The sequence below is a fragment of the Vulpes lagopus genome, chromosome 10, assembly GCF_018345385.1.
Source record: "Vulpes lagopus strain Blue_001 chromosome 10, ASM1834538v1, whole genome shotgun sequence".
In the NCBI taxonomy this organism is placed as follows: domain Eukaryota; kingdom Metazoa; phylum Chordata; class Mammalia; order Carnivora; family Canidae; genus Vulpes; species Vulpes lagopus.
Window position 1 is genome coordinate 9640329 of NC_054833.1, and position 27050 is coordinate 9667378.

The window sequence follows — 27050 nt, forward strand, 5'->3', positions numbered from 1 at the left end:
TCTATTCTGTGGGGGTAGAGGAGAATTATCATCTTGTTTGGTTTGGGGGAGGGATTGATCTGCGTACCTGCCTCGTACACAGATATCCAATTCTTTTTCTTTTTTCTTTTTTTTCTTTTTTTTCTTTTTTTTCTTTTTTTGTAGTCACACTTTCATTCTCACTTCCAGTGGCCCCTGGCACCCAAACCTTTGGAGATGTTTAGTGTCGATTTCATCTGTGCCACTAGCTTAGTACTTGGATTTGGCAGCCTTCCAGTGTCTACGTTTTGTTGGTGTTGTCTTCTCTCTCCTCCATCTTTGTAAACATCCCTTTACTATTATTTTAATGTAATTTTTGAAGAAGTTAGCGCTAAGTGTGTGTGTTGATTCTGTATCTTGAACCGGAAGTCCATCCTACCCTTTTCTCCTTGGTCATGGTTAAGTTGCATCACTTGCCCAGGGCTGTTTAAGTATGTTCTGTGTGTCAGTGGCGAAAACACTTCATTTTAATTTTCTTTATATTAAATGATTCTTTTAAAAAAAATTTTTTTAAAGACTTTATTTTTTCATGAGAGAGAGAGAGAGAGGGAGGGAGAGAGAGAGAGAGAGAGAGGAGGCAGAGACACAGACACAGGCAGAGGGAGAAGCAGGCTCCATGCAGGGAGCCTGATGTGGGACTCAATCTCAGATCTCCAGGATCAGGCCCTGGGCTGAAGGTGGCTCTAAACCGCTGAGTCACCCAGGTGTCCCATATTAAATGATTCTAAGAAAGCTTAATCTTTCCCATGTTTTTGTATGTAAAGGTCAGAGTCCTTTCTAGAAAAACTGTCATTTTGACCTTAATGAAGTTTTTCTGTTTTAATTATCCTAGGTTCAGTTTTCCAGTTTGGCAGCAGCACCACTAACTTCAACTTCACGAACAACAATCCATCAGGAGTGTTCACATTTGGTGCAAATCCCAGCACACCTGCGGCCTCGGCGCAGCCTTCTGGCTCTGGAGGCTTCCCGTTCAGCCAGTCCTCGCCAGCATTCACAATGGGGTAAGACAATCATATGATGTGGAGAATTTAACACGGTGGGGTGTGTGCACGTACCTGCGTGTGTGTGTTTTGTTTCTGAAATCACCAAGGAGTATGGTATAGTTGAGGTAAAACTCCATGGATGTTCTCCAGTATGATCACTTGGCCGTATTACAGTCATGGAGGGTCGTAGCTGTGGTGCAGCAGCAGGTGTGTACGTGCGAGTGTGTGTGTGTGTGTGTGCGCGCGCGCGCGCACAGTGACAGAAAATGTGTTTCCTTTACCAGTGCTTCCCCTCCCTGTGCACCCCTGGTCCCGGCCGCATGTAGGATGGTGATGGTTCTCAAGTCTCCCCTGAGTACCTTGTCACATAATACACTCTATTTTTCACAGGTCAAATGGGAAAAATATGTTCTCCTCTTCTGGAACTTCAGTTTCTGGTCGCAAGATAAAGACTGCTGTTAGGCGCAGGAAATAAAGGTCGCGGTGTGTCACACACCACACTTCCGCAACGGCTGGTGCCCTGCTTCTCAGATCCTGGCCCGTACTGTGCGCGGGGTTATCTGAAGTCAGATCTGCCTGAGGACTTCTTTATGTTGGGGACTTTCCTCCTTTTTCTTTACAGAAGCCCTGCCCTTACCTCTCCCATTCCCCTTTAAAAAAAAAAATAATAGCTAGATGGGTGACTGATTCTTCAGCAAAAATAGAATCCAGCACATTCTTCCCTGATTGGCATAGGCTGGCTGAACCCAGGGACCGAGCCCGCTCCGCGGATGGCTGTGTATAGATAGAACCTCTGTGTCTGCACCACTCTGTGCGTTGATGTGCGTTTGTGGAACGCACCGCAATTGTAATTATATCGGAGGAATTCTGTATAGATTAGAGAATGTGGAAGTGAATGATTTCTATGCTGAGTTTGTGCTGGTGTATGTGTGAAGTGAGTGAGTTGGGTGTATTGTGCACTAAAATTTTCTGATAGAGGAAGCCTGATTAAAGAATGGTCCATGCTAAGGACTTATTAGATCTAGTGCGTTCTCCATTTAATAATTATATGCTATTTCTATATTTTCATTCTCCTATCACCTGTCTTGCCTTTTTCATTATTTTATTATGAAACTTGTGTAAATACAATTTTGTTTCTGTACTTTTTTGGCATAACATAAATCTGTGAACTTGAAATTTTAATTTTGTGTTAGAAAATTTGTTTGTTCTTTGTTTAGTCTTGTCTCAGATTTTATTATGTAAATCCCATTATTCAAAGTTGCCTAAATCCATTTGGAAATCTTTAAAAAAAAATTGGGGATTCTTAAAGTGAATTTATTGGCTTTTCTGATCCAGTTTTGTTTGGACCAAAAACCAGTATTGTACAAAGTATTAAGCATATATTTTTATATTTACTGAAATGGACTGTGGTGACTTTGGATAATAAGGAAAAGTTTAATATTAAAGCCATGTTTATTACAGTATAATTAACATGTTAAACCATGGGATAAATGCCATCAATAAAAAATTATGAAATATTTTTTGTTCTAGTGTTAACTTATAATGAAGGTACCAGTGTTAATGGAAGGGAACCTTTTTTGTAAAGGTTCGCCATGGTCAGAAATTCCAAAGAATACATTTAACTGATTTGGACAACTCCTAAGTGAAGGGGGAAGTGTCTGAACGTAAAACATATAGAAGGTACCCTGCTTTTTGTCTGGTGCTAGGAATCACGCCTACTTTGCATATAAATTGACATACCTTTTTAAAAATTGAAAATAAACACAAGTAACCATTTCTCTTTGTATCGTATCTTCCTTGAGAGGTGACTAGATAGTGTTTATTGATCGAATCTACAGGCCCAAAGCAGCCTACAAAAACTTCATGGTCCTTTTGTGTGGCTTTTGGATTATTTCACCAAAAAAAATTATTTTTAACTATTTCGTCTGTTGTCCAAAAAAAAAGACCTGTTGGGATGGCATTTGCTAATTTTATACTCAGTTTGAGCACACAGATTATTTTGTGCAGTCTTTTATTTTGCTGAACTTCTGGTGAAGTCCAAATTCAGAACTTTAAAATGTTTACAAAATGTTTTGCGTTTCCAATTTTGAAAAGATATTTTTCTGTATTGAAAACACTTTAGGCTGGTTGCCTGGGGGTTGGGGGCGCTCAGTCGGTGAAGTGTCTGCCTTCGGCTCAGGTCATGATCCCAGGGTCCTGGGATGGAGCCCGTCTTTGGGCTCCCTGCTCATTGGAGAGTCTGCTTCTTCCCCTCCCTGCTGCTCATGCGCTCTCAAGTGAAATCTTTAAAATAAAAAATCTTAGGCCATCAGCAGATGCTAGTTTGGGGGGACATTCTATATTCCTCACTTTAAGTAAATAATACACATTTGACATGGGCCTATTTGGGGCAAATGAATACCAGAAATCTGGTCTTAATGCTGAGATGTTAATACCTAACAGGTTCATTATTTGCCATTCTCTGGGCCCACATGAATGGGAATGGTAGGCTTTCTACACTGGCTAAGATTTTCGTAAGAAATGTGCTAGAGAAAAAAAAAATGTGCTAGAACTATTTATTCTTTAAAATGACTATCCTGCTTAAGGTCGCTTAAAAAGTCTTCTGGCCCCCAAGCTGCAATCATCTCTGGGACTGGGGACTTGAATGTCCCATCCCCACTGCCGTCCTCCTCAGGCTGCACGTGGTAGCTGTAGACATTCCCGGGAGCAGCTCCAGCTGCAAACCTGTCCCTCCCCGCTCAGGCCCAGCAGAGGGCTCTCCTCCCTGGACGGGCTCCGGCTGCAGAGTCCCCGATGGGCCGCTCCGAGCTGTGATCCGGTCTTGGGTGGGCCCAGGTCATGCGCTCCACACACAAGGGAAAGTTGAGGGAGGTCCAGGGAAGACGGGGCAGTGTCGTGGAAGCAAGTAAGCCCACTTCCCAGGCCGGAAGACTGAACTCGTGAGGTCCGGGCGTGCGACTTTAGGTGCTGGGTTGTTGCAAGTAATTTAGGATTTGGTGCATTAATTTAGGATTTCTCTATTAAGAGAAAGTAGAATTTAAAGAATTCAAGAAATGTCTTCAAGCTAGCCTTTTATTAGTATAAATTCTCTCCTGAAACTGTTCATGTAATTAGGATTTTATTTGAAATTAAAGCGCTGGACTAATTTTAAGTTTGTAACCAGGCTGTAGAGTAGTCCAATGCTTTAATTTCGAATAATATTGTAATTACATGGTTTTTTGAAATTTTTATTATTCAAGTATTGAGGACACACCATGTTGTATTAGTTTCAAGTGTACAGAGTGATTCAACAATTCTATACATTACCCGTGCTCCTCACCAGAAGTGTGGTCACCGGCAGTCACTATATGTTACTAAGAATTCCTGTTTCCTATGCTGTGCCTTTCATCCCCATGACTTTGTTTCCTGGGCCTATTTATAAGTTTGAAAGTCCATGAAAATTTTACAAAGGTTAGCCTGTGCCTTCAGTGGAAACTGATGTTTGGTCCAGTAGAATAGAGAAATTGGGTGTATCGGGCGGGTGTAGTGACCCAGCCAGCTGAATTTACTAGTACTACGGGGCAGCGCTTCCCAGCCTACCTTGGAAGCCCACTGTAGTTCCAGAATGTGCAGGACTCAGAACACCATACTACTGTCCACAGAACACAGGCCAGGCCGTTGTTTAGCCACATTTAAATTTACTACCTGTGGTTTTCTTTTTTTTTTTTAAGATTTTATTTATTCATTCATGAGCAACATACAGAGAGGCGGAGACACAGGCAGAGGGAGATGCAGGTTCCTCGAGAGGACCTGAGCCAAAGGCAACCACGGAGCCACCCAGGCGTCCCCTACCTGTGTTCTTCTTGAGGAACCGGTTTTGTATTCTGTCCTCCTCCTCCTCTAGCTGTGTTACAACAGGAAATGCTCATAAGATCAGAACTAGGTTTAAACTGCCCAGCCCAGGCATTTGCCAGTGGAGACTTTGAACTTCTGGTTCCCCGTGTGTAACGTGGGTCCTTAGTATCTTGCATAATAGTTGGGATGGCTAACCACTACTAAAGACACGATTAGTTTAACATTAAGCATCATCATCTACGAGTAACTTTCAAATGACTGACTTGCTTAAAGAATATACCCCAAAAATGGTGCCTGGTGGCTCAGTGGTTGAGCGTCTGCCTTGGCTCAGGGGTCCTGGGATCAAGTCCCACATGGGGCTCCCTGCGGGGAGCCCTCTTCTCCCTCTGCCTGTGTCTCTCATGAATAAATAAAATCTTTTTTTTTGGTAGACCTCCATTTCTGAAAGCACTCTAGTTGACTGCCATTCTCCTGAAGGCAGGAAATCTTAGAAAATTGTATTTGGAACTAAGGGTTTTCCTTAAGCAGGAGGTTCTAGTGCAAATATCAAATTAACAGTCAAAAAACAAAAGCACTAGTGTTCAAGTATTTATTGAGACAAAGAATACAAACTGGTGGCATACAAATTATTAAAAATAGAATGCTGAATTTTATTTATAGGCAGGCCATCAGATACTTTTTGTGGGTCAAGCCCTATTATAATGAACTGCAAAGGAAATACAACATGGTTTGGAATGAAGAACTTCACCCAGGCAAGCACATACTGTAGATTTTGGCCTTTGGTATAGGACATGGGAAGTGGCAAGTAACAAATGATCCTTGTCAGATTTCTGGAATACTGCTGTTATTTGGGCATATTCTTCAAAAGAAACAAAAGCCTGTTAATAGGGCTAAGTGTGGAATGAAAGTACTTAATACCCCTATCTCTCTCAAAAAGCCTTCTACTCCCAAGTAGCAAATAGCTTCAACTCCTTTCTACCTTCCTTTTGCTGGAAATACTTATGCATAAGTAAAACACTCCCACAAGTCACTTAAAGCAGTTACAACAACTTTTACTTCTCATTTGAAACAATGAACACTAAAGACTTAGTTTTATAATTTAGGTAAAGGAGTCCTCAAATGTGTTTTTTTTTTTTTTCCAAATCTAAGTATTTGGGTAAAACTGCAAGGTAAACATTTAGGTGGAAAGAAGTGACCTCTGAACCAGTGGACACTGTCAGTTGGGCAACATTTTAAAGGGTTATCATCCAAAAACATGCTGGCTTTGTTTGTGTAGTCCTGGACTGGTCTCAACAGCAAGGCTTGCCATCCTCGCCTACTTCCCTAAGCCCGGCAGGAACGTGAGCACGCAGACTTTACTTTTCTCAAGGTGCACTAGCCGCTCTGGCTGGCTGTTTCTAGTAATGGGTACCGAGACTTTCTAGGCACCTGAGTTAACTGCCTGTTCTGTGGTTTTATTTAGGGCACGTTCCCTGAAACCATGTTCTTACTTGGCTTGACTTCTAATCTTTGTTCCCTTGTTTCTTAATTTGTAGAAGCGATGGATAATGTTTGTGCTATAAAAACAACTTGCTTTTTGCCTTTTTGGGCTAGAGCTTCAGCATGAGAATTACACTTTGACACAGAAATCAGCATTTCTATAAATGAAATATACTAAATGGAAAAGTGTTTTTGAAAAGAGGAGAGGCTCCACCCCACAACCCTAAGAGGAAAAAAGCGACTCTCTCTTCTTTCCCATTGTTTTTGTCATCACCCCCCCACCCCCACAATGATTTGGGAATCAAAATCTCTTTTCCTAAGTGCTGGATTCAAAATACAAACACACTTGCATTTTTATGTAAAGGCAAAGTAGTAATATTTATTTTATAGGACTATATAACTTGAATCCTAAGATGGATCTAAATGAACCTACATATAAATATGATTCTGAATAACTCCTATATAGCAAATGTGCAATATTTTAAGAAATTAAACTGGGCTACTTACTTGTTTTTGCTTGGCTATATAAATAAAAATGGCCTAGATGGTGAACCTTCCAATTACTTGGGAGGAAATTCTAAATTAAATATATATTTCAGAGCAATATGGCCGAAGGACATTTCAATTTGAACTCCCCCCATCAGTGGCAAAAATCATGTATCCTCTAATACTAATGTACATGCTAATGGGTGGTAAGTTTATGTAACATTTCCTAATGGGTCTGTCTACTGTGAAGGGCCATATAAGTTTCATATGTCTTCCCAGGGGCTATAAGTGAATGATCTGTTAAGTACTTTGACACACTTAACTTTGTGATGTTGGATTTAATATAAAATTATTTTGAAAGACATGGTTTATGAAATTCTATAATAAAAGGGTATTAGGACACTGTTAAGGTTTCTATGGACATCAAATGTGATTATTTTCACAGTCTTTAAAGTCAAAGAAAAACTATAAAAATTGATAGTGATCGACATGTCTTGCATTTGCTACAAAGACCAAAAATAAAGTCCAGATTGATCTTTAAAGCAATCTAAAAAAAATAAATAAATAAAAAATAAAGCAATCTAATTATGAAGTGTCCAAGACAGTTTAGTGTTTTGTTTGTTTTTGTTTTTTGAAAACTGTCAGGGCTGGAAAAATTGCCTAAGGAAGAAAACTTTTTCAGGTACATCTCAATACCGCTAACTGGGCCACTTAACAAGAGCATGCACACACATTTAAAACCTTAAGCTTTGCTTCAGTAGAATAAATTAAAATAGCAATACACAGAGTGTTACTTAACATTTCCCTCAAAACATCATCTCTGGCAGGCCCCAAGCCCCAAACAAGCTTTTTGGCCCAGAAAACTTAGAAAAATGTCTGGAAATGGTACTTGTCCTTGTTTTAGAGAGAACAGTTCATAATGGGAAAACTAATATTTCAGAGGCTACTAATATTTTGTCATAAAATACTAAGATTATTTAACTCCTTGATGTTTTAAAAGTCATGGAACTATATAAAATATAAAAAGTAACTAGTATGTGACTACCTGGTGTACAAATAGAAGGTACATTCAAGACACTGAACAGCACTAACACTTTCTTCATGCTGCACACGTACTGGGATTATTGTTTTACAGTAAATATGCAACAATTTGATGAAGACCTTTCCCCCCACATACTTATAGTTTGATTCAGGGGACTAAAAACACTTGCACATGAATTTCAACTTAAATTTATGGTGAAAATTTAGGTGCCCCTCCCCTCCCCAAGCAATCACTAACTTACCTTTTCTTTAAAAATATTCAGTAATAATATAGCAAATAGGACTTAATACTTTTTCATCATCATGCAAAACTTGCCCCCAAATACATGTTCAAACAGTAACAATACTTGTAAAATAGCGTCATTCCCACAGTACACTGCAGTAGGGATTTGAGAACTCCAGGGGGAGGGAACTGCCTGCTTCATCTGCCCCTTTCTCTTGCAGCTAACACTTCCTCCTAGGATGGGAGACAAGTGGATTACCAAATTTGTGTCCTCCCTCCCTCTCCCCAAAAGGAAAGACAATTTCCCCAAGAAGTGTTAACTATAAGATGAGTTAATGTGTTTACAAAACACAAGTGGACTTTCTCCATCATTTTGGGATAAACCAAAATAAATTTTTTTAAAGTTTCATCTGCAGATATAACAGCTGAAAATGCTTTCAGCAAATTCTAAAGCCTTAGATCTTAAGAAAGTATATATTGTCCATTGTTGATTATAAAACCACTTGCCTCCTTTTTGATCTAAAAATTTTTAACACTTGAATTTAACAGGCTTTTCTTCTGGAAAAGTTCTTTGGCATTCAAGTAAAATCAATACTTTCAGAGCAGTCACCTGCATCACACTGAAGCGCCTGCTTTAATCTCTAAATCATCAGTTAGTGTAACCAGGGACACTGATGGCCTTGACACATAATGTAGTCTTGTTGTTATTCCAGGCAGTATGGAATTCAGGGTTGTTTGGGGCATCATCTGACCCCGTTTCTCTTTACCACAATGGTTCCTGCTACAATGTCATAGGCTGTTCGATTATGCTGAAAAAACAGCAGTGTGATGAAAGCAGGGAAAAAAGAAGCAATAGAAAAATTCTTGATCAAAGCTCGTATAGTAGACCTAAAAAATTAAGGCAAAAAATATCAGGTAAATTATATACCAACCACTTAGAGATTAACTGTATCCTATCAAGTCCAAAGTAAGATATTTAAAACATACAAAGTACTGAGGGGGTTTTCACCTTCGATAGCTGAGTGATTTTCAAGTAGCATTAATATTCTGATAAAACCACCTGGGCTGTTTTAAAGCCTTCATCATGAATATGTCTTAGAATGTGAACTAAAGGTTTACAGTATTTTCTCTGATATTTTGCTATAAGAATAACTCTTCCCTTCATTTACCTTTTGTATAGTCACTTGTGTGTTTGGTACCTTCTACATTGATGTGCTTACTGCAGTCCCCTTTTTCTACCTTCTGTGAAGCTCTAACAATTCAAATTACTGTGTATTCTTTCTTTGTGGGATGCTATGATTAAAGAAAGCTTTAAAAAACCTCTAGCCATGGCTCAGAAGGGAGAATCATCCTGCCAGTGTTAGATTTCTGCCTCTCCGTACACTAAAAGGCTATAAGGAAAGCCCTGTGGCTCAGAATGCAGGCTAGTTGGTTTCATATCCATTTTCTACCATTCACTTGTGCTCTACATCTGTAAAAAAGGGATAATGGCACCAATCTTATTAGTTAACACATATTCAGCGTTTTAAACAATGCCTGTTACATAAGAGGTGCTCAATAAACAGCCATTATTGACTCTCATTAAAAGTAGCAACCAGGATTATAATAATCACAAAACTGTAAGAAGTTTTGAGGATATCGACAAAATCAAGGCTTCCAGAGTCTCTCATATTTCTTTATATAACAACCCAGCTCTGAATCATTCTGGCAGCAATTCCAGCCAGTATCTTGTTTTGCTCAACTGACTGCCGCCTACTTGAGTCTCTACAACTCCCATTATCACTATTTGTACCTCCCCCACAGAGCCAGACAGCAACAGCTAGCCATGAGTACTGCCAGTATTACAAGCTCTATCGTATCACTTAAGACCAAGAGCTGGGTGGATGCATATGTATCGGTCCAAACTCTTCCTGCCCATTCAGGATGGGATAATGACCAGTATTATTACCAAATGGAGGCTGGAGGCTCAAGGCAGATTAGTAACTGGCCCTATAACCACAGATTTAGAGAATAATCAAACTAGGTATGGAGACTGATATAGACAGCATCACCACCCAAACCCTCTTACTGTGACTTTTATTTCATAAAATGATTATCTTGACATTGTATACTGAAGAGGGGTCTACAATTATATAACAACTGAAAAACTCCAATTTTTCAGTTTTGAACGTAACAAAGTTAAGTCTATCTATTACATGCCACGAAGAAAAAGAATACCAGCATCCTAAAAATACCGTTTCAAATGACATAACTTATAATATTGAATTCTACAGTTAAAATTTATTATTTTCATAAGTACACAGGAAAGCTACGAAAAAAACTTACGTCGTAATGCTAACATTTGAGGAAGGAATCACTAAAACCCGACTTGGTGCAATAAGCACTGATGTATCACACGTCACAACTCGAAGCCCTAGCAGGAACTTCCCTGGGGTAGCTCCACCTGCTCCCCAAATGCAAATTATCTAAGGAAAAAAAGGATAATTTAAAAATAATTTACTAGCTCAACTCTACCAACTTTAAAGGTTAGTTTTTTGCCATATTCACGTTTTAACATTTTCAAGTTGAAAGAATCTCATAGAGTACTCGGAGATTAACGCTGTAACGCATTTCTGCAGGTCTCTTACACCCTCAAGACCACAAGACATCTATTGTAATATTTCTCTGTGACCCACTTTTTTTTTAGCAAGCTGTTTCTGTGGAAAAATACATTTCAAGTTCCACAACCAACTTAGAAGTATGTTTTTGGACCACAAGACTGAAATATGTTACAAAGAAATTGTAAAATGTCTATACTCAGAAAAGTTTATTTTTTAACTTGAAGAATACTATGTTAAAAAACATTTGGAAAAAAAATTTAAAAATAGACATTTGACAAAAACATGAATAATTATAAATTCCTATTATTTTTTGTGTTGGGCTGATAATCTAAAAGTAGATTGTTAAATGTGAATATCTGCTGAGTCCGTAGCTTACCTCATAGAAACAAACTAACAATCTGTATATAAGAGCCACAATCATCATTTTCTGCAAATCTTCCATTGATGTGTCTTCATCTATTTCTTCTATTATATAATGCATAGCAAACTTAGAGATATCCCTACACAAAACAATAGTTGTGAGTTATAAAGAATTATTTTCTTTACCAGAGCAATTGCATTGACATTTTTTCCACTAGTGTAAGTCACAAACTTTAATTAATTCTAAACTGATCTTTAGGTTTCCACCCATTTAGTTTCACAAAACATTCATTTACTAGCCCTGGAGACTCCATCTGATTTCTGCTTTCATGGAGACTCTTACCTACTAGACAAAGCACAACAAATAAGTAATAATAAAGTGGGATGAGGGTGATGATAGAGAACCACCCGATAGTGGGGAAACACATACCAGGTACATGTGACTTAGTGAATGAAGGCTTCCCAGAAATGACATCTGAGCTGAGATGTGGAGGATGAAGAGAAGGTAGCCAGACTAAGAAGGGGGAAGTTTCAGGGGAAGAGACTCTCTAGCAAGAGAGGAAGCCTTGGGAAGAGGCTGTGATGGAAGCTGTAAGCCATGTGGCATGGCCCAAATATTAAGTAGAAGGTCAAAGTGATTAAGAAATAAGAGCATCTGTTAAACGATAGGAAGACAAGACTTTATCCTGATGGCACTAAGAAATTACCGAAGAGTTTTAAGGTGGGAGAGGGGCAGAGTCAGAATTTATGATCTCTTTGATTTTTATATCAGACTGGACTGAGATAGAACAGGAGACAGGAGACTGAGATGCCAGTAAGAAGACTTCTGCTATGATCCTGAGAAGAGATGACAATCACTGGACAAGGGAGAAGTAGTGATGATGAAACAGTAAAGGGTAAACAGTCTGAGTTAAAGGCTATTCAGGAGCCTGAAAGAAAGGAGCTGGTACCTGGTTGGCTGCACAGGGGGTGGGACAGAAAGGGAGAGAGAGGGAGGAATCACAGTAACACTCGGGTTGCTGGCAAGGGTCCTGAAATTTCACAAGGGTTTGTATCTTGAAACTGACACTACCTTTGTAATTATAAATTCTGGGCTCAACTTCTTATAAACCCAAACTTCAATCTATAAAAAGGAAGTATTAACCTCTACATCTCATACTGGTGGTAAGATTAAAGAATCCATATGAAGTGAGCTCAGTACTTAACATATAGATAATGCTTAGCAAGTGATAATTGCTATCTAATTATTTATATTAAAAGGATTACTTAAATAAATGGCTCACTTTGCAGTTCACTTGGGACTTGCTTGATAGTATAATCAATCCCATTTGGGAATGCCATCTGATTATCATCAGTTCATCTACCCAAAGCTCTTTATTTTTTTGTCTTTACTCTGAATAGGACAGTAAGCAGGAAACTAATGCCTGGCCTAATAGTTGAATCAAAAAAACACATTTACCTACTTTTGACAGGTGAGATTTCCACAGATCTTTCAGAATTTATTAAAGTGCTTTTCTCTTTTTTGTAGTTATTTCTTAAAACCAAGAAAAAAATATGACAGTTCCTTACAGGAGCTCCCTATAGGAGAAATCATGACACTGGCACCCTGATTATCCATACAGTCATTTGCAGAAATGAACAGAACTTCAGAAAATAAGATCTCTATACTGTAGACATTAAAACCTTTCTGCAAAAAGCCTTAACTTACTTTATTCCACTGAGGTGCATAATGCTTAAGACAATGGTTGCTTTTATAAAGAAGAGAATAAAGAAATCCACCATCTCTGCCATAAATCTGTGGGCCAAGGAAGGAATAATGTACTCTCTGCCTGTAAATTAAAAAAAAAAAAAAAAGTTAGGAAAAATTACTCATTTCACATAGACCTTGGAACCCAAGCTAGGTAATAAATGGAAAACACAAAGTCAAGGTATAACTTGCTAGTAAAAAGAAAGTTAAAATCTTGCAACAATTATTGGTATTGACTCCATCGATAGTACATGTCATTTAAATACAGCAACACTGCTCCACACTTTACTGAATAAAGTTTGCTTTCAGCCCCTTAAGATTAAAAAAAAATGATTTCAAAGATATTACATTACTTAAGGCACTCAAAGCATTTCACGAGTGACTCAAAAGAGAATCCTGGTGACCACAGCCTATGATACAAAATTAAACTTTTTTTTTTTAAAGGAAAAACCAAGGTTAAGTATAGACAGTTACTAGGACAAAGTAAATACCTGTGTTCTTCATCAGACCTTCATTCATTGTCTTACTTTTTTTTTTTTTTTAAGATTTTATTTATTTATTCATGAGACACATACACACAGAGGCAGAGACACAGGCAGAGGGAGAAGCAGGCTCCCTGCAGGGAGCCCAAGGCGGACTGGATCCCTGGTCTCCAGGGTCATGCCCTGGGCTGCAGGCGGCGCTAAACCACTGAGCCATCCAGGGATCCCTTGTCTTACTTTTGTATGTAATAAATTCAATGATTACCCATCTGACATCTTAAGTTCTGAATGGGGCCAAATTCAGGAGCACTAATTTTTTTTTTTTTCAGGAGCACTAATTTTTAAAAAATTTTTTTAAAGATTTACTTATTCACTTATTCATGAGAGACACAGAGAGACAGAGAGAGACAGAGAGAGAGAGAGAGAGAGAGAGGCAGAGGGAGAAGCAGTCTCCCTGTAGGGAACCCGACACAGGACCGATCCCTGATCTCCAGGGTCATACCCTGGGTTGCAGGCGGTGCTAAATCGCTGAGCCATCCAGAGATCCCTTGTCTTACTTTTGTATGCAATAAATTCAATGATTACCCATCTGACATCTTAAGTTCTGAATGGACCAAATTCAGGAGCACTTATTAAAAAAAAATTAAAGATTTATTTATTCACTTATTCATGAGAGGCAGAGAGAGACAGAGAGAGAGAGAAGCCGAGTGAGAAGCAGGCTCCACGCAGGGAGCCCGACCCGTCCCGGATCTCCAGGATCCCGCCCCGGGTTGCAGGCGGCGCTGAACCGCTGAGCCACCCGGGGCCGCCCAGGAGAGACAATTCTTGTCTCCTGTATCTGTGGCTGAATAAAGTAAACAAACAAACAAACAAGTCTAAATAATAAACCAAAAAAGTGTGACTCTTAATTCCCTACAGAAGTCAACAGGCAAATACACAAAGAACATTCAGTTAGGGAACATAACTCCATGTGTGGTCATGAAAACCTCCTTTTACATGCGTCGTTTCATCGTCCCTGGTGTCGAGCTGGCGTGTCCCCATCCGCATCAATTCTCTATTGTAGACAGCACCACACCTCATCATACATCCTATCCCGTACCACAAAGCTGCGTCTGGACGATTCCCAGCACTACCGGCGCCCCTGCGCCCCCTGCGCCGCCTCCGCCCCCTGCCAGCTGTCAAGGCGGCTTTGCCATGGGACAATCAAGCTGTGGATCTCGCCCTCTCCCCCTCTCTCTGCAGCAGGGGGATCAAGAGGGCAGCTCCACGAGCAAAGGTTTCCTTTACACGTGGAAACGACTCGTCCCAGGACTAAGGGGGTCGGCCCGGAGGACCAGGTCTAGAGGAAAAAGCAGCCGCGCCGCCCGGCTGCACCCTCCGGAACTTAAGGCCTGGGCCGCAAATGCAGAGCAGCGCCCACCCGAGGGGCGGCGGCGGCGGCGGCGGCGGCGGGTACGGCCGCCACGAGCCCGCCGCTCTGCCCGGCTCTGCCCCCCTCCGCCCCGCCCCGCCCCCGCGTCGGGGCCCCTTCCTCACCTGCCTGCCGCCCGGGGTCGCTCGGGCTTCGCGAGGCGGCGCCGGAGCCCACCCTGGTCGCTGGCGCGGCCCGGACCGCCCCCTGCCCGTGCGCAGCCCGGGCGCCCAGGCCCGCGACGGCGGCGGCGGCGGCGGGGAGGCCGGGGGCCGCCCCCGGGTCGGGCCCGGCGGCCGCGGCGCCCAGGAAGTAGAAGGGGCTGTAGTAGGCCGGGGCGTGTCCGGCCGGGGGCGGCTGGGGGCTGCAGTAGGCGGGGAAGGCGGCGAGGCCGCTGTGCCAGGTGAGGTAGCCGCAGTACGACTGCCACAGCCACTCGTGCACCTGCCGGGAGTACTCGCGGGCGCTCAGCCGCGCCGGCCTCTCCCGCGGCGCCTCGCGGCCCGCCGGCTCCTGCAGCCCCGCCCCGGGCTTCCCCGGCGGCCGCGGCGGCTCCGACTCCTCAGCGGCGGCCGCGGCGGGCGCGAGGCCCGGGGCCTGGGGTTCGGCCTGGGGTTCGGCCTGCGGCCCGGCCGGGGGGCGTGGGGCGGCGGCGGCGGCGGCGGCGGCGGGAGGGCCTCCCGGGGAGCGGACGGGCTCGGGGTCCCCGGCGCCGTCCTGCCCGGGAGGGCGGCCTCGCGCTTCCTCCGGCCCCTCTGCCATCGTCGCCTCAGCGGCCCCCTCGGCGGCCCTGTCACTGCGCGGCCTCCCTCCCCCGCTAGCTCCTCCCCAACGGCCGGGTCGCCACCGCAGCAGCCGCAGGCGTCAACAATCCGCCACCGGAAGCGGAAACCCCGCCTCTCCCCGGCGTCGCGGGCCGGGGGCGGGGCGGAGCGCGGGAGGAAGCGGCGGGGGGCGGAGGTGGAGGGAGGGGGCGGGGCGGGGGGCGGGGCGGGGCGGGGTCCCGGAGCCGCCCGCTCCTCGCGGTTTGGGTCCTCGCTCCCCGCCGCGCCTCCTGCCGCGGTCCCGATGGAGCGTGAGGCCCCGCCTGCCCCCACCTCGCCCCCTGGCAGGTGCACGCAGGCCGCCGCCGGGGAAGCCGCGGAGCGGGAAGACGAGGTCCGAGAGGTGCGGGGCCCCGGGTTTCTGTTGCCGAGCCGCGACGGGCTGGGTCTCCAGGCACAGGGCTTGTGGCTTTTCAGCAAGCTTTGTCCGCCTGCATTCGTCCCGGCTAATGAGTCCTCGGCCCTAGAGACTCGACACCTGTCCCCTTTAAAAGGGTAAGAAATGCACGACCAAAGGACGCTGAGCCACACAGACGTCCCGAGAGTGTGGCTCAGCCGCAGGGCTTTCCAGGGTCAGAAGCAGGGAAGAGGGATCCTAGGGGATTGAATGGAAGCCAGGCTGTGTCCTCGCCCTGGAGCTGCTGACTCCCACCGCGGTAGACTCCGGCACTACTGCGCTCCCGCAGGCCCTCGTCCCACCCTTGGGTGCCGGCTCCTTAAATTTTCTGCTAAGGCGAAACCTGTTCGCGTCCCAGGGCTTTGGAGCTTTCTTTGAATGCTCCGGCCCAGACATGATTTCCCCTTCCTCCGAACTATAGAGGGCACCTTTTATGTTTATATCTTAATAGACTTCCCTATCTCATAAAGCTGATTGAGCGATAGGAGTATGTTTTTGTATCCCCGTGCCATCCTACTGAAGACCTCCAGGGGCCACTTACTGTGGTTGCGCGTGTTATCATTGATGTCAGTCTTTTTTTCTTTTTTAAGATTTTATTTATTTATTCATGAAGGACTCACCCAGAGAGAGGCGGAGACACAGGCAGAGGGAGAAGCAGGCTCCCTGCAGGGAGCTGGATGCGGGACTCGAACCCAGGACCCCGGGATGACAACCTGAGCCGAAGGCAGATGCTCAACCACTGAGTCACCCAGGTGCCCCAAGAGTCATTCTTGACTTTGCTCTGGGAAATAGAATAGTAAAAGGTGTGACTTTTGCCCTTAGGTTCAGTAGCTCATATGATTAAAGGGGAAGGACATTTCATGAAGCACTTGAAGACCAATTTAAGACAGTATAGTAAGAATCCAAAATAAGGGAAGGATCGTGGTGATGTCTAGCTAGCAAGGTTACCCTTAACAAATTTGGTTTTAAAAACGGTGAGGAAGTTGTAACATTTAAGCAAATAAGCAATCCAAGTTTTGGGGGATGGGAGTGGCGGGGGCAGGAGAAGCAGGAAGAAAGGAAGATGATAGGGAATGAGTGTGAAATATCGTATAAGTATTAGAGGCATAGACTTTGTTTTGAATAACATCCATTAGGTAGCACCTGGCGCAGGGCCACCCACATATTATACATTTATAGTAATTAGGACTCTTGGTTGCTATTGTTGGAAAAACAATTCTGATTTTTTTTTAAAGATTTTATTTATTTATTCATGAAACACACACAGAGAGAGAGAGAGAAAAGCAGAGACACAGGCAGAGGGAGAAGCAGGCTCCCTGCAGGGAGCCAGATGCGGGACTCCAGGATCAGGCCCTGGGCCGAAGGCAGAGGCTCAACCACTGAGCCACCCAGGTGTCCCTCTAACTGATTTAAGAGAGAGAAAAGTAAGTGAATTTATTGACTTACATAACTAAAAAGTTCAGGAATAGTTTAGGTTTCAAGAATATCTAGTTACAGATGATTGCTTAAGAAATCACCTCTTTTTTTGGTTTCTTTTTGTTTTCTTTCTTTTTTTTTTATTTTTTAAGATTTTGTTTGTTTATTAGTGAGAGACACAGACAGAGGGACAGAGACAGAAGCAGGTTCCACTCTCCATCCTGGATCTCCAGGATCACACCCTGGCCTGAGGGTGGCGCTAAACCACTGAGCCACCTGGGCTGCCTTCCTTTCTGGTTTATTTTCTGACTTGGCCTTTGAGGAAAGTAAGAATGTTTCAGTGATTTTTTTATTTTTATTTATTTTTTTATTATTTATGATAGTCACACAGAGAGAGAGAGAGAGAAAGAGGCAGAGGGAGAAGCAGGCTCCATTAACCGGGAGCCCGACGTGGGATTCGATCCCTGGTCTCCAGGATCGCGCCCTGGGCCAAAGGCAGGCGCTAAACCGCTGCGCCACCCCGGGATCCCCTGTTTCAGTGATTTAAAACAACAACAACAGCAACAACAAAATTCTAACTGGCTTGAACAAAAAAAAAATTTTCCCTTTGTATATCAAGTTCCGGGGTTGTACATAATATAAGAACATTCAGTGGGTCATATAATAGGCATCCCAAAAGAGAGAAGAGAGATCAAATTCAACAGAATGATGGCCCCAAATTTTCTAGAATTGAAGAAAGACTATGCTTTAGATTGAAATAACATCGAGTCTTGAGAAAATAACATACATGATGATGAATTTAAGCAAAGAGAAAAGTTTAACGATCTTAATAGAAATCAAAACATAAACTACTGACAAAGAAATGACATTTACACTGGAAGCCAAGTTTTCGAAAGTAAAAAGTAGGTGCTGAAGAGTGTAGAATGAATATATGTAGTACTGAGGCAAAATTACCGACAACCCAAAATGTTATAACCAGGTAAATAATCACTCAAGAATGAAGATGTGTGGGTAGCCCTGGTGGCCCAGTGGTTTGGCACCACCTTCAGCCCGGGGTGTGATCCTGGAGACCCAGGATCGAGTCCCATGTCAGGCTCCCTGCATGGAGCCTGCTTCTCCCTCTGCCTGTGTCTCTGCCTCTCTCTCTCTCTCTCTCTGTGTCTGTCATGAATAAATAAATAAAATCTTAAAAAAAAAAAAAAGAATGAAGATGTGATGTAATGCACTACTGCCAATCCAAATAACATACTGATCAACCCTAGCCCCTTTCCATCACACTCAGCTAAGAATAGAAGCCTCAGGGATGTAGAAAGAGAAGTATTTATGACTCAAGAATATAAATGGATTCTGGAAAGATGGTAGTATATGAGTTTTGAATCTCCATGGATCCCTACATAGAAACAGACTAGATGATGAAACCAAGAATGCAAGAAACAGCGGAAGTAATGACACACATCACCACAAACCCCAAAATATAAGAGGATGAGGTCAAACAAATGCAAAACATGTGCAGTGTCAATGCCAAAAAAATGAGATCAAAATTGTAAAGATGTTAAGAAAATGATGTAAGAAATGAAAGAGCAAAATAAGAGCTCAGAAATTAAGTGATAGAATTTGGGAAAGAGTTAAAAATTTTTTAAGAAATGGTATCTGAAAAGAATACTAAACTAGAAGGAACACAGGAGTAAACAAACACAACAGTGTCTGAAGAGAACTAGAATTTGAAAATGAAGTTTTAAAAATCAAAATAGTTTAGAGAAAGAAATGACTTTACAGAAATGGTAGGCATTGAAGATTGGCAAAGAAGATCCAAGGTATGGGTACAGAAGCCCAGATAAAGAACACCAAAGCCAGTTAACAGAACAAATACAACACATGATAATTTAAACTTTTCCTGAAATACAAATATGTTTTTATATTTATATATATTCACATGTTACCATAATATATATTCATATCTATATTGCCATATATTTTTAAAACCTCATATTGAAAGAGCATACTGTGAAAACAATGAATAACAAGTTGTATTTTAGTAAAAACTACTAGACTACATTTTGATCATTTAGACCTTCATTTATGAGAGAAAACTGGATTGTCATAGGACTTCAGCCTTAACACTTCACTTGAGAAGAAAATGGTGAAGCATTTAAAATATTCAAAGAAAGAAAATGAGAACCAACAATTTTGTATCCAGCAAAACTGACTTTTAAGTATAGAAACAGGCTAATTTGTTATCAAGATGGAAGACCTCAGAGAACGTTACTCACTTGAGTTCTTCCTGAGGAATCTAGAGAGTGAAGCTCAGCAATCAAAAACAGGCAATGACAGAAGGGCAGTGGTTAGCATGAAATCTTTAATTATGTCTAGCACTAAGACGAAATGAGGATGTATTTCCATCAGGGTGCAGTCAAGTGACAAACCACTGAGTAATTTGAAGGGAGAACGTTTGCTATAAAGCATTATTAATGGAATTGGAGTGAAGTTGGTGAGTAAGAGGCAAAGAGAACTACCATGTAGGAGCAGTAGATCTGGGGAGCAGCCACAGCTCCCAAGACTGAAATTGAGTGACCAAGGAAGAGCTCCTCACCCCCACCCCTATCCCCCACCCTGGGGCTGGACCTTGCTGGAGAAGACACAACTGTCCCTCATTGCTGGACACTGAAGCTTACGTAAGTGTGGCCACAGTTGGACTTGTTAGAAATCCTCTCTCTGGAGTGTTTGAGGAAGCTAACCACAGGATAGCTTTTCTCAGGCGCCCTATCTCAGAATTCACCTCAGAGTATCCAGAGAAATCACTTATAGGAAGGTGCTTTGCCAGCAGCACACCACTCAAGCCATCCAAGGGAGGGTGTGGTGGGGAAAACAGTCTGGGAAGTTGCTGTGTGTTGTTGGCCACTGGGCAGTACTAAAATGAACCATGCAGTCTGCAGGAACCCAAGGAGGTGAGCACATGAAAACCAGAAACGGAAGCCTCTTCATCCCCCAGTGGCCCTCCAGTGCCCTCTACTAACAAGGCCTAACATTTGACCAACTGACATGGAAGAAGTATTTAGAGTTCAGCCCCATTATTGCAGAGCAAGCAAAGATTTGGAGCTGAGAGTCCATAAACAGACATCTAATACAGGGTTAAAAGAGTATAATTTGAGATGGATTTGTATTCTGTAATACTGATACAAAATTACTATAAAACTGGGAGTATGGGGAGAATGTGGGCAAAACCTTTTAAAGTATAATGATGGTAATTTTAGTATCTTGAGGATGTGTGTATAATATTATAAAATGAGTAATTATCATTAGTATGAACTTTTATCTATCTGTCTGGTTTTCTGGTTCTTTTCAGGAGCGGTCATCATCCTTATTACCTGGACTGTGGTCATGAAATACGATGTCCCACTTAAAGAAACAAGGGCTTCTTGAAAGGATGGATGATTCTAGATCTGGGGTGGGAAATGCATAAAATGAGCATGGTATATCTTGTTAGAACTAGAGAGCAGGGGATCCCTGGGTGGCACAGCGGCTTAGCACCTGCCTTTTTTGGCCCAGGGCATGATCCTGGAGTCCTGGGATTGAGTCCCACGTCAGGCTCCCTGCATGGAGCCTGCTTCTCCCTCTGCCTATGTCTCTGCCTCTCTCTCTCTCTGTGTGTGTGTGTGTGTGTGACTATCATAAATAAAAAATAAATAAATAAATAAAAATTTAAAACTAGAGAGCAAAGGAATTTTAAAGCCTTCTAGGGTTATGTCCAGTGGACCCAGAAGCCAACTTCAGAGACTCCCATTGGCCAAAGATCAGATAATTTGAGTTTTGGTAAGAGTAATAATTAGAATGAACTGCAACACATTACACATAAATTCATAATAATGTATAATCTTATCTAAAGGATTGAACTAGAGTCTCATCAGGTGTCTGGGATCTAACTATCAATTTGTATGAAATAAAAGACAAAAAAGCATGTTGAAATACACCACTACTGTGCAGTTTGCAAAATCCAGACTGAGGAACTGTACAAATCAAACTACTGAGTTCTTCAATAGACATTGTAGGGAAAAGAAAGGAATAGGGAGAACCATTAGATTAATGGAGATTTAAAAGGCACCAAATTAAAGAAAAGAGCAAGACTAAATTATACTGTCTAGGGATACACTTAAGGAAATACAAGAAAAGTGATCAAAGTCAAGATAGTGATTACTTTTGGGGGAGGGAGGGGCTCATGTTTGGGATAGAGCTCACAGGCTTCTGGGGTGGCTGACAAAATTCTGTTTCTTGATTTGGAAAGTGATTACAAGGATGCTCACCTTCTAATATACCATCAAACTGTTAAAGAAATTGACAAATAGAATTTTTTTCATTCACACCCAAACTCTGAAGGATATACTTCAGCAGAAAGGAAATGGAACTCAGAGAAAAGGAGAGCAATGTGAAAAAGAAATGGCTTAAGAAGATTAGATCCTTGCATGAGTCTGTTTAATTCTCAAGTTAAATGAGATTGAGAAGAATTGTCTTGAGGAGCACAGTGATTGACCCCGTGTACTCATCTCTTTTCCAGAACACCTATTGAAAGGAAATAAAGGAATAAAGGTATAACCTACAGGTGGATGTAGTTTTGCAAGATAGAAGGTCCTGACCTAAGGAGGAGAGGCTTGGGACGGATGCTTTGGAAAGTGGAAGTGAAGTACAGTGCTGACAGGAAGAAGATTAAGTAAAAGTCTTTATCAGTGACTCTTCATACCCAATTCTTCCCCGCCAGACCTGTTCTTGAAATTCCCAAGTGAGATACCGGAGTAGTCTTCTTTTAAGAAATTAGTTAGTCCCAGAGAAAGCCTATGTGTTGCCATTGGTGGGTCCAAGAACAAAAAGTTTGGTTTGCCAGCTTATCACTCGGCCCCAAACCTACCAATAGATCAAAATAAGAGTACAAGATTAGGAAAAGAGCTTTCCAAGACAGAAGTGAAATCTATTAATATATTAGAGTTGTAGAGAATATATTGATGAACATTTGACAATTTTTTGAAAAAACTTAGGTATAAAACCAAACATTTTAAAGATTTTTATTTATTCATGAGTGACACAGAGAAAGAGGCTGAGACATGGGCAGCGGGACTCGATCTCAGGACCCTGGGATCACAACCTGAGCTGAAGGCAGATGCTCAACTGCTGAGCCACCCAGGCTTCCCAAAACCAAACATTTTAAAAAGAAAGGCCATCCTCAGTACCAGGAAAAGTAAGCCTTTCCTTGCTACCCAGAAAGGTCCATATGGTGTTGTTTTGAGTTGCTGTCTTAACTTAAAGAGAAACTTTTGCAATGTCTGGAGCCCTTACTGTCCTACAAAAGGAGGAGATATCCTCAGATTCCTTGTGGCAGTACAATTTAGATGGCCTCAATCTTGATTTCCAAAGGAACTGTACATCTATAGAAGGAAAAATGATGTCTACATCATAAATCTGAAGAGAAGCTACGAGAAGCTTCTGCTGGCAGCTCATGCTATTGTTTCCATTGAAAACCCGGCTGATGTCATGTCACATCCTCTAGGAATCCTGGCCAGCGAGCTGGGCTGAAGTGTGCTGCTGCCACTAGAGCCACTTGTTGCTGGCCACTTCACTCCTGGGATCCTCACCAACTAGTTCCGGGAGCCACTCCTAATGGATACTGACCCCAGAGCTGACCACCAGCCTCTCAGAGAAACATCTTCTGATAACCTGTCTACATTGCTGCATGAAACACAGACTCTCCTCTGCTCCGTGTGGATATCACCATCCCTTGCAACAATGAACTTCCTCGGCGGGTCTGATGTGGTGGATGTTGGCTCTAGAAGTTCTGGCATACATGGCAACATCTCCTGTAGACTCCCATGGGAGATCATGTCCAATCTCTCCTTCTACAGAGATCCTAAAGAGATTGAGAAGAGCCTGAAAATCACGCTGCTGTTGAAAAGGCTGTGGCCAGGGAGGAACTCCAGCCTAAGTTGATTGCTGCAAGTCCCAAGTGTACTGCCACTGTGTCTAAGGTCAGAGGCTGGTCTGCAGGTGAGCAGGGGCCCTCTGTGCCTACCCAGCTGTTCCCTACCATAGCCTGGAGCACTCAGCTTGCCAGGCAAGACTGGTTTGTGGCTTCTTCTGCCCATACTACCAAATGGGGAGGAATAACGACTGAGTAGTCTCAGGCCGTTCCACAGACTTTTAAGCAGGAAATGGACACGAGGTGATGGAAAATAAACAGTTTTTAAAAATACCAGGGGAAAAAAACAAACAAAAAAACCAACCCAAGAAAGGAAAGGAAACACAGTCATAATTGCAACTTGGCTCATTATTGAATAGTATTTCCAAGAGTCGTAATAATATCAATACTATTGTTTTAGCCAAAATTGTAATGTGTTACTTTGAGAGGATGGGAAATAAAAGAGGTAGGAGAAGGCATAAGGTAGTGAAACACTGATCTCCTTTATGAAGAGTCAACAGACACCTAAATGACATGACATGTAAAGGTGAGATATAAAGAAATTGAAGTTAGCATATTATTTAGAAATATGGAGGCAAATGTCAGATGAAACAGCTGAAAGAATTTAAAATACTCAGGGTCACCTTCATGGAAATTAAATGGAGGCTTCCCTTTTTCAAGACACATACACCTGTCAGGAAGATAATGTAATATTCTGATTTTGTAAAAGCAAAAACAAAAAAAACATGCCACCAGCAAGAAAATAGATAATATTCATGCTGTGAATACACTTGCTAGGGTCATGCAGTGCACACCCTGCACACCAGTGAGCTTGCTTCCAGGGAACAGGATGGGGTGCCCGATGTGGGGCAGAGTATGCCGTTTTTCTTCTACTCTTTGAGTGTTCTTTTTAAAGATTATTTATTTACTTATTCATGAGAGAGAGGCAGGGACACAGGTAGAGGAAGAAGCAGGCTTCTCACGGGGACCCCAATGCGGGACTTGATCCAAACACCCCAGGATCATGACCTGAGCCAAAGGTAGACACTCAACCACTGAGCCACCCAGGTGCCCCTACTATTATTTGAGTTTTTAAAGAAACTATTACTTTGGTGGCAAGGAAGTAAGGAAAGATGAAAAAGGAAATAAAAAATAAAGTGGGGGGGGGTGCTGATTTCATGGCTGAATAGAGAGGGTTCAAATAATGTCACCAGGATCTGGCTTCTGTGCCAGCAATGCAAACTCTGCTGTTAGGATAAAAAAATGGCTTTAACCTTCACATTCCATATTCCTGGTCTTGAGCAGGTGCACACTTTGAAAAGTTGTGTGCATATCAGTTAAGGGACAGAGAATCAGTGAAAGAAGATAACAATAGAGGAAAAGAACTTTTACAGAATCAAATAGTAGTAGAAGGTTAAAAAATTGTTTAAAATATAGCAGGAAAATCAAGGAAAACAGAGATGGAGAAAAGAGCACAGAATGATAGAGGACTTTGCTGACTTTGAGAGAACAGTACCTTGGAACAGGGGAAGCCACATCAGTCTATTGCAGTGGTTTACAAAATCTGGTTCCTGGACCAGAAATAGCATCTCCTGGGAATGTGCTAAAAATGCAAATTCTTGGGTCTCACATTAGACCTTCTGAATCAGAGACTCTGGACCTGAGGGTCTGCCAATCTGTATTTTAAGAAGACTTCCAATTGATTCTGAAGCACGCTAAAGTTTGTTGGCAGTGTACAACCCTTAGGGGATCGATACTGGAAAAGACTACTCCCTTTCCCCATACAGAACATGCCTTTGGAAAACTCAGTAAAATCTGCAGTAGCTGGCAGCATAGAGTTATGTACATAAAGCGTCAAGGGGGCCATTTTAATTCCTCTTCTGTAGTTGTTAGGAAATGTTTTGGATTTCACATCCAGACTAGAAAATTTTACTTTAAACACATTTGAGACTTTTAGTTGACATGAATAACAAGATTGCAGAAAGGTGACTTTATCTTTATCTGATTCTTACTCTGGCCTCCAAGGTTTGGGTCGGTGTGGCAAGAACACTTGACATGAGATCTATTCTTTTAACAGATTTTTAAGTATACAATATTGTTAACTGTAGATGCTATGTTGTACAGCAGATCTCTAAAGCTATACATCTTGCATAACAAACTTTATATCCATTAGCTTTTGGGTTTTATTACCAGGGATCCTTTTCCCCTTTGAGCAACAGCATCCTGCCCCATCCCCATTCTTTCTATTCTCAGGGGAATGGGACTGTCAACTACCATTCTACCAACCTGCCCTCTCCTCCTCACAGTTGGGCAAATTGGGTTTTTGTCTCAGTAGAGCTTGAATCTTGAATGGTGACTGCAGGTGGTTGGATACCTATCAGTCTAAACAGACCGTCTGTGAGCTTCTGTTACTGGATCCTCGGATTGTCCCTGGTTCTTGATCACTTTAGAGTCGTGCTCACCTTTCCCTTTGATTCTGTGAGTCACCCATTATTCTTGTAATATTCCCCACCCCCTTGTTAGCCAGTGTCAGATTCTTTGGATTACAATCCCAAAATAATAACCATTACAGAATAATATTCACAAAACTCAGTACCAGTTGAGCCACACATAAAATAGACTCATTTTTCATTATTCAGCATCTCACTGGAGAACTATGCCTCCTCCCATTCTTAATCTGTGGTTCTGATGAGAACTGTCTGTGGCCCTCTGGCCTTGCCAATAAGCACATGAGAGTATCCACTAGCCACAGGTTCAGGGATAGAGTCATCTCTGGGATTTTGCCATCTGAAAGGAGGTACCCATCGTTCACTAGACTGCCAGCCACATGCAAGGATAGTATGATCCTATAGCTGCTGATGGCCATTTTTGATGCCACATGAATGATTTTGCCTGAAACTGAGACCAACATAGAGAAGGGTGGAACCAAGAGATGAAGAAACAGGGACACCTGGGTGGCTCAGTGATTGAACGTCTACTTTTGGTTCAGGGCGTGATCCAGAGTTCTGGGATTGAGTCTCGCATCAGGCTCCCTGCAGGGAGCCTGTTTCTCCCTCTGCCTATGCCTTTGCCTCTCTCTGTGTGTGTATCTCATGAATAAATAAATAAAATCTTTAAAAAAAATGATGGAGAAACAAAATACTCTTGTGACATGTTCCTCTCTTGGATTCAGTAATGTCTGAAACCATGTCCTTGAATTTTTTTAGAGTTGCTGGAGCTAGTAAATCCCTTTTCCCTTTGTTTCTGTTACAACCAGAAGAATCATACTTTGGGTAGGGATTCCAAAGTTCTTCACATTGCTTTTTTGTCAGTGAACTAAATAGCTTACTAGTTTTCCATGAGAAGGAAAGTTGATCACTGTTTATAGCTTTCTGCAATTATTCACTTTCAACAAACTTCCTTAGAGCTGGGCCATAAAATATTTAAGTGGTTCTATCTGATGTTGCTCTTGAAAGTCTTTCTTCTCGTTTATTTCAAAGCACTGCCCCTAGTCACAGACCAGTGATGTTGATGTCTTTTCCTTGGAGGGTAGCCCTTGGTCACCTAGGCATTCTGCTCCTCATAATCCTGTAGTCTGGCTATAGTCATTTCAGGAGTACTGTGCACCAGTGGGTCGTCAATTCTGGCTGCACACTATAATCTCTGAGGAGCCTTTAAAAACCACCCATGTCTGGGCCCCACCCCTAAAGATTCTAATATAACTGGTCTTTTTTTTTTTTTTCCAGTTCTAAGATTGCTTTTTTATTACCTCCATGTTTTTGAAGCAGTTCATGACCAGCACAGTGCTTTGGGAACATTTTTGTTTTTAACA

General features: G+C 42.3%; 2 protein-coding genes and 1 pseudogene across 4 annotated transcripts in view; 2 read left to right on the forward strand and 1 right to left on the reverse strand.

Moving 5' to 3' along the window:
• The window catches only part of NUP153 (nucleoporin 153), a 70780-nt gene extending 68003 nt beyond the window's left edge, over window positions 1-2777 (forward strand). For all 3 annotated transcript variants that reach the window (XM_041771310.1, XM_041771309.1, XM_041771311.1), the window contains exons 21-22: window positions 851-1019; window positions 1392-2777. In XM_041771310.1, coding sequence (XP_041627244.1) covers window positions 851-1019; window positions 1392-1476 — 254 coding nt within the window. In that variant the 3' untranslated portion in view covers window positions 1477-2777. The remainder of the gene's footprint in view (window positions 1-850; window positions 1020-1391) is intronic.
• Window positions 2778-5410: 2633 nt separating this feature from the next.
• Window positions 5411-15547, reverse strand: FAM8A1 (family with sequence similarity 8 member A1). The gene is made up of 5 exons (XM_041771752.1): window positions 14790-15547; window positions 12733-12853; window positions 11041-11164; window positions 10390-10529; window positions 5411-8952 (listed from the first exon to the last, which is right to left on the reverse strand). Exons 1-5 carry the CDS (start codon window positions 15424-15426, stop codon window positions 8808-8810), a joined length of 1167 nt encoding a protein of 388 aa, XP_041627686.1. The 5' UTR covers window positions 15427-15547; the 3' UTR covers window positions 5411-8807.
• A 1038-nt stretch (window positions 15548-16585) lies between these two features.
• Window positions 16586-23659, forward strand: LOC121500934 (annotated as a pseudogene).
• Window positions 23660-27050: the final 3391 nt, after the last annotated feature.

Coding starts and splice junctions, on each gene's coding strand:
- FAM8A1 (XM_041771752.1), bottom strand. CDS start 15,426: ATGGCAGAGGGGCCGGAGGAAGCGCGAGGCCGCCCTCCCGGGCAGGAC. Junction 11,165..12,732: donor ATGCACCTCAGTGGAATAAA/GTAAGTTAAGGC, acceptor TGTTTTGTGTAG/GGATATCTCTAAGTTTGCTA. Junction 8,953..10,389: donor TCAAATGTTAGCATTACGAC/GTAAGTTTTTTT, acceptor TTAATTTTTTAG/GTCTACTATACGAGCTTTGA.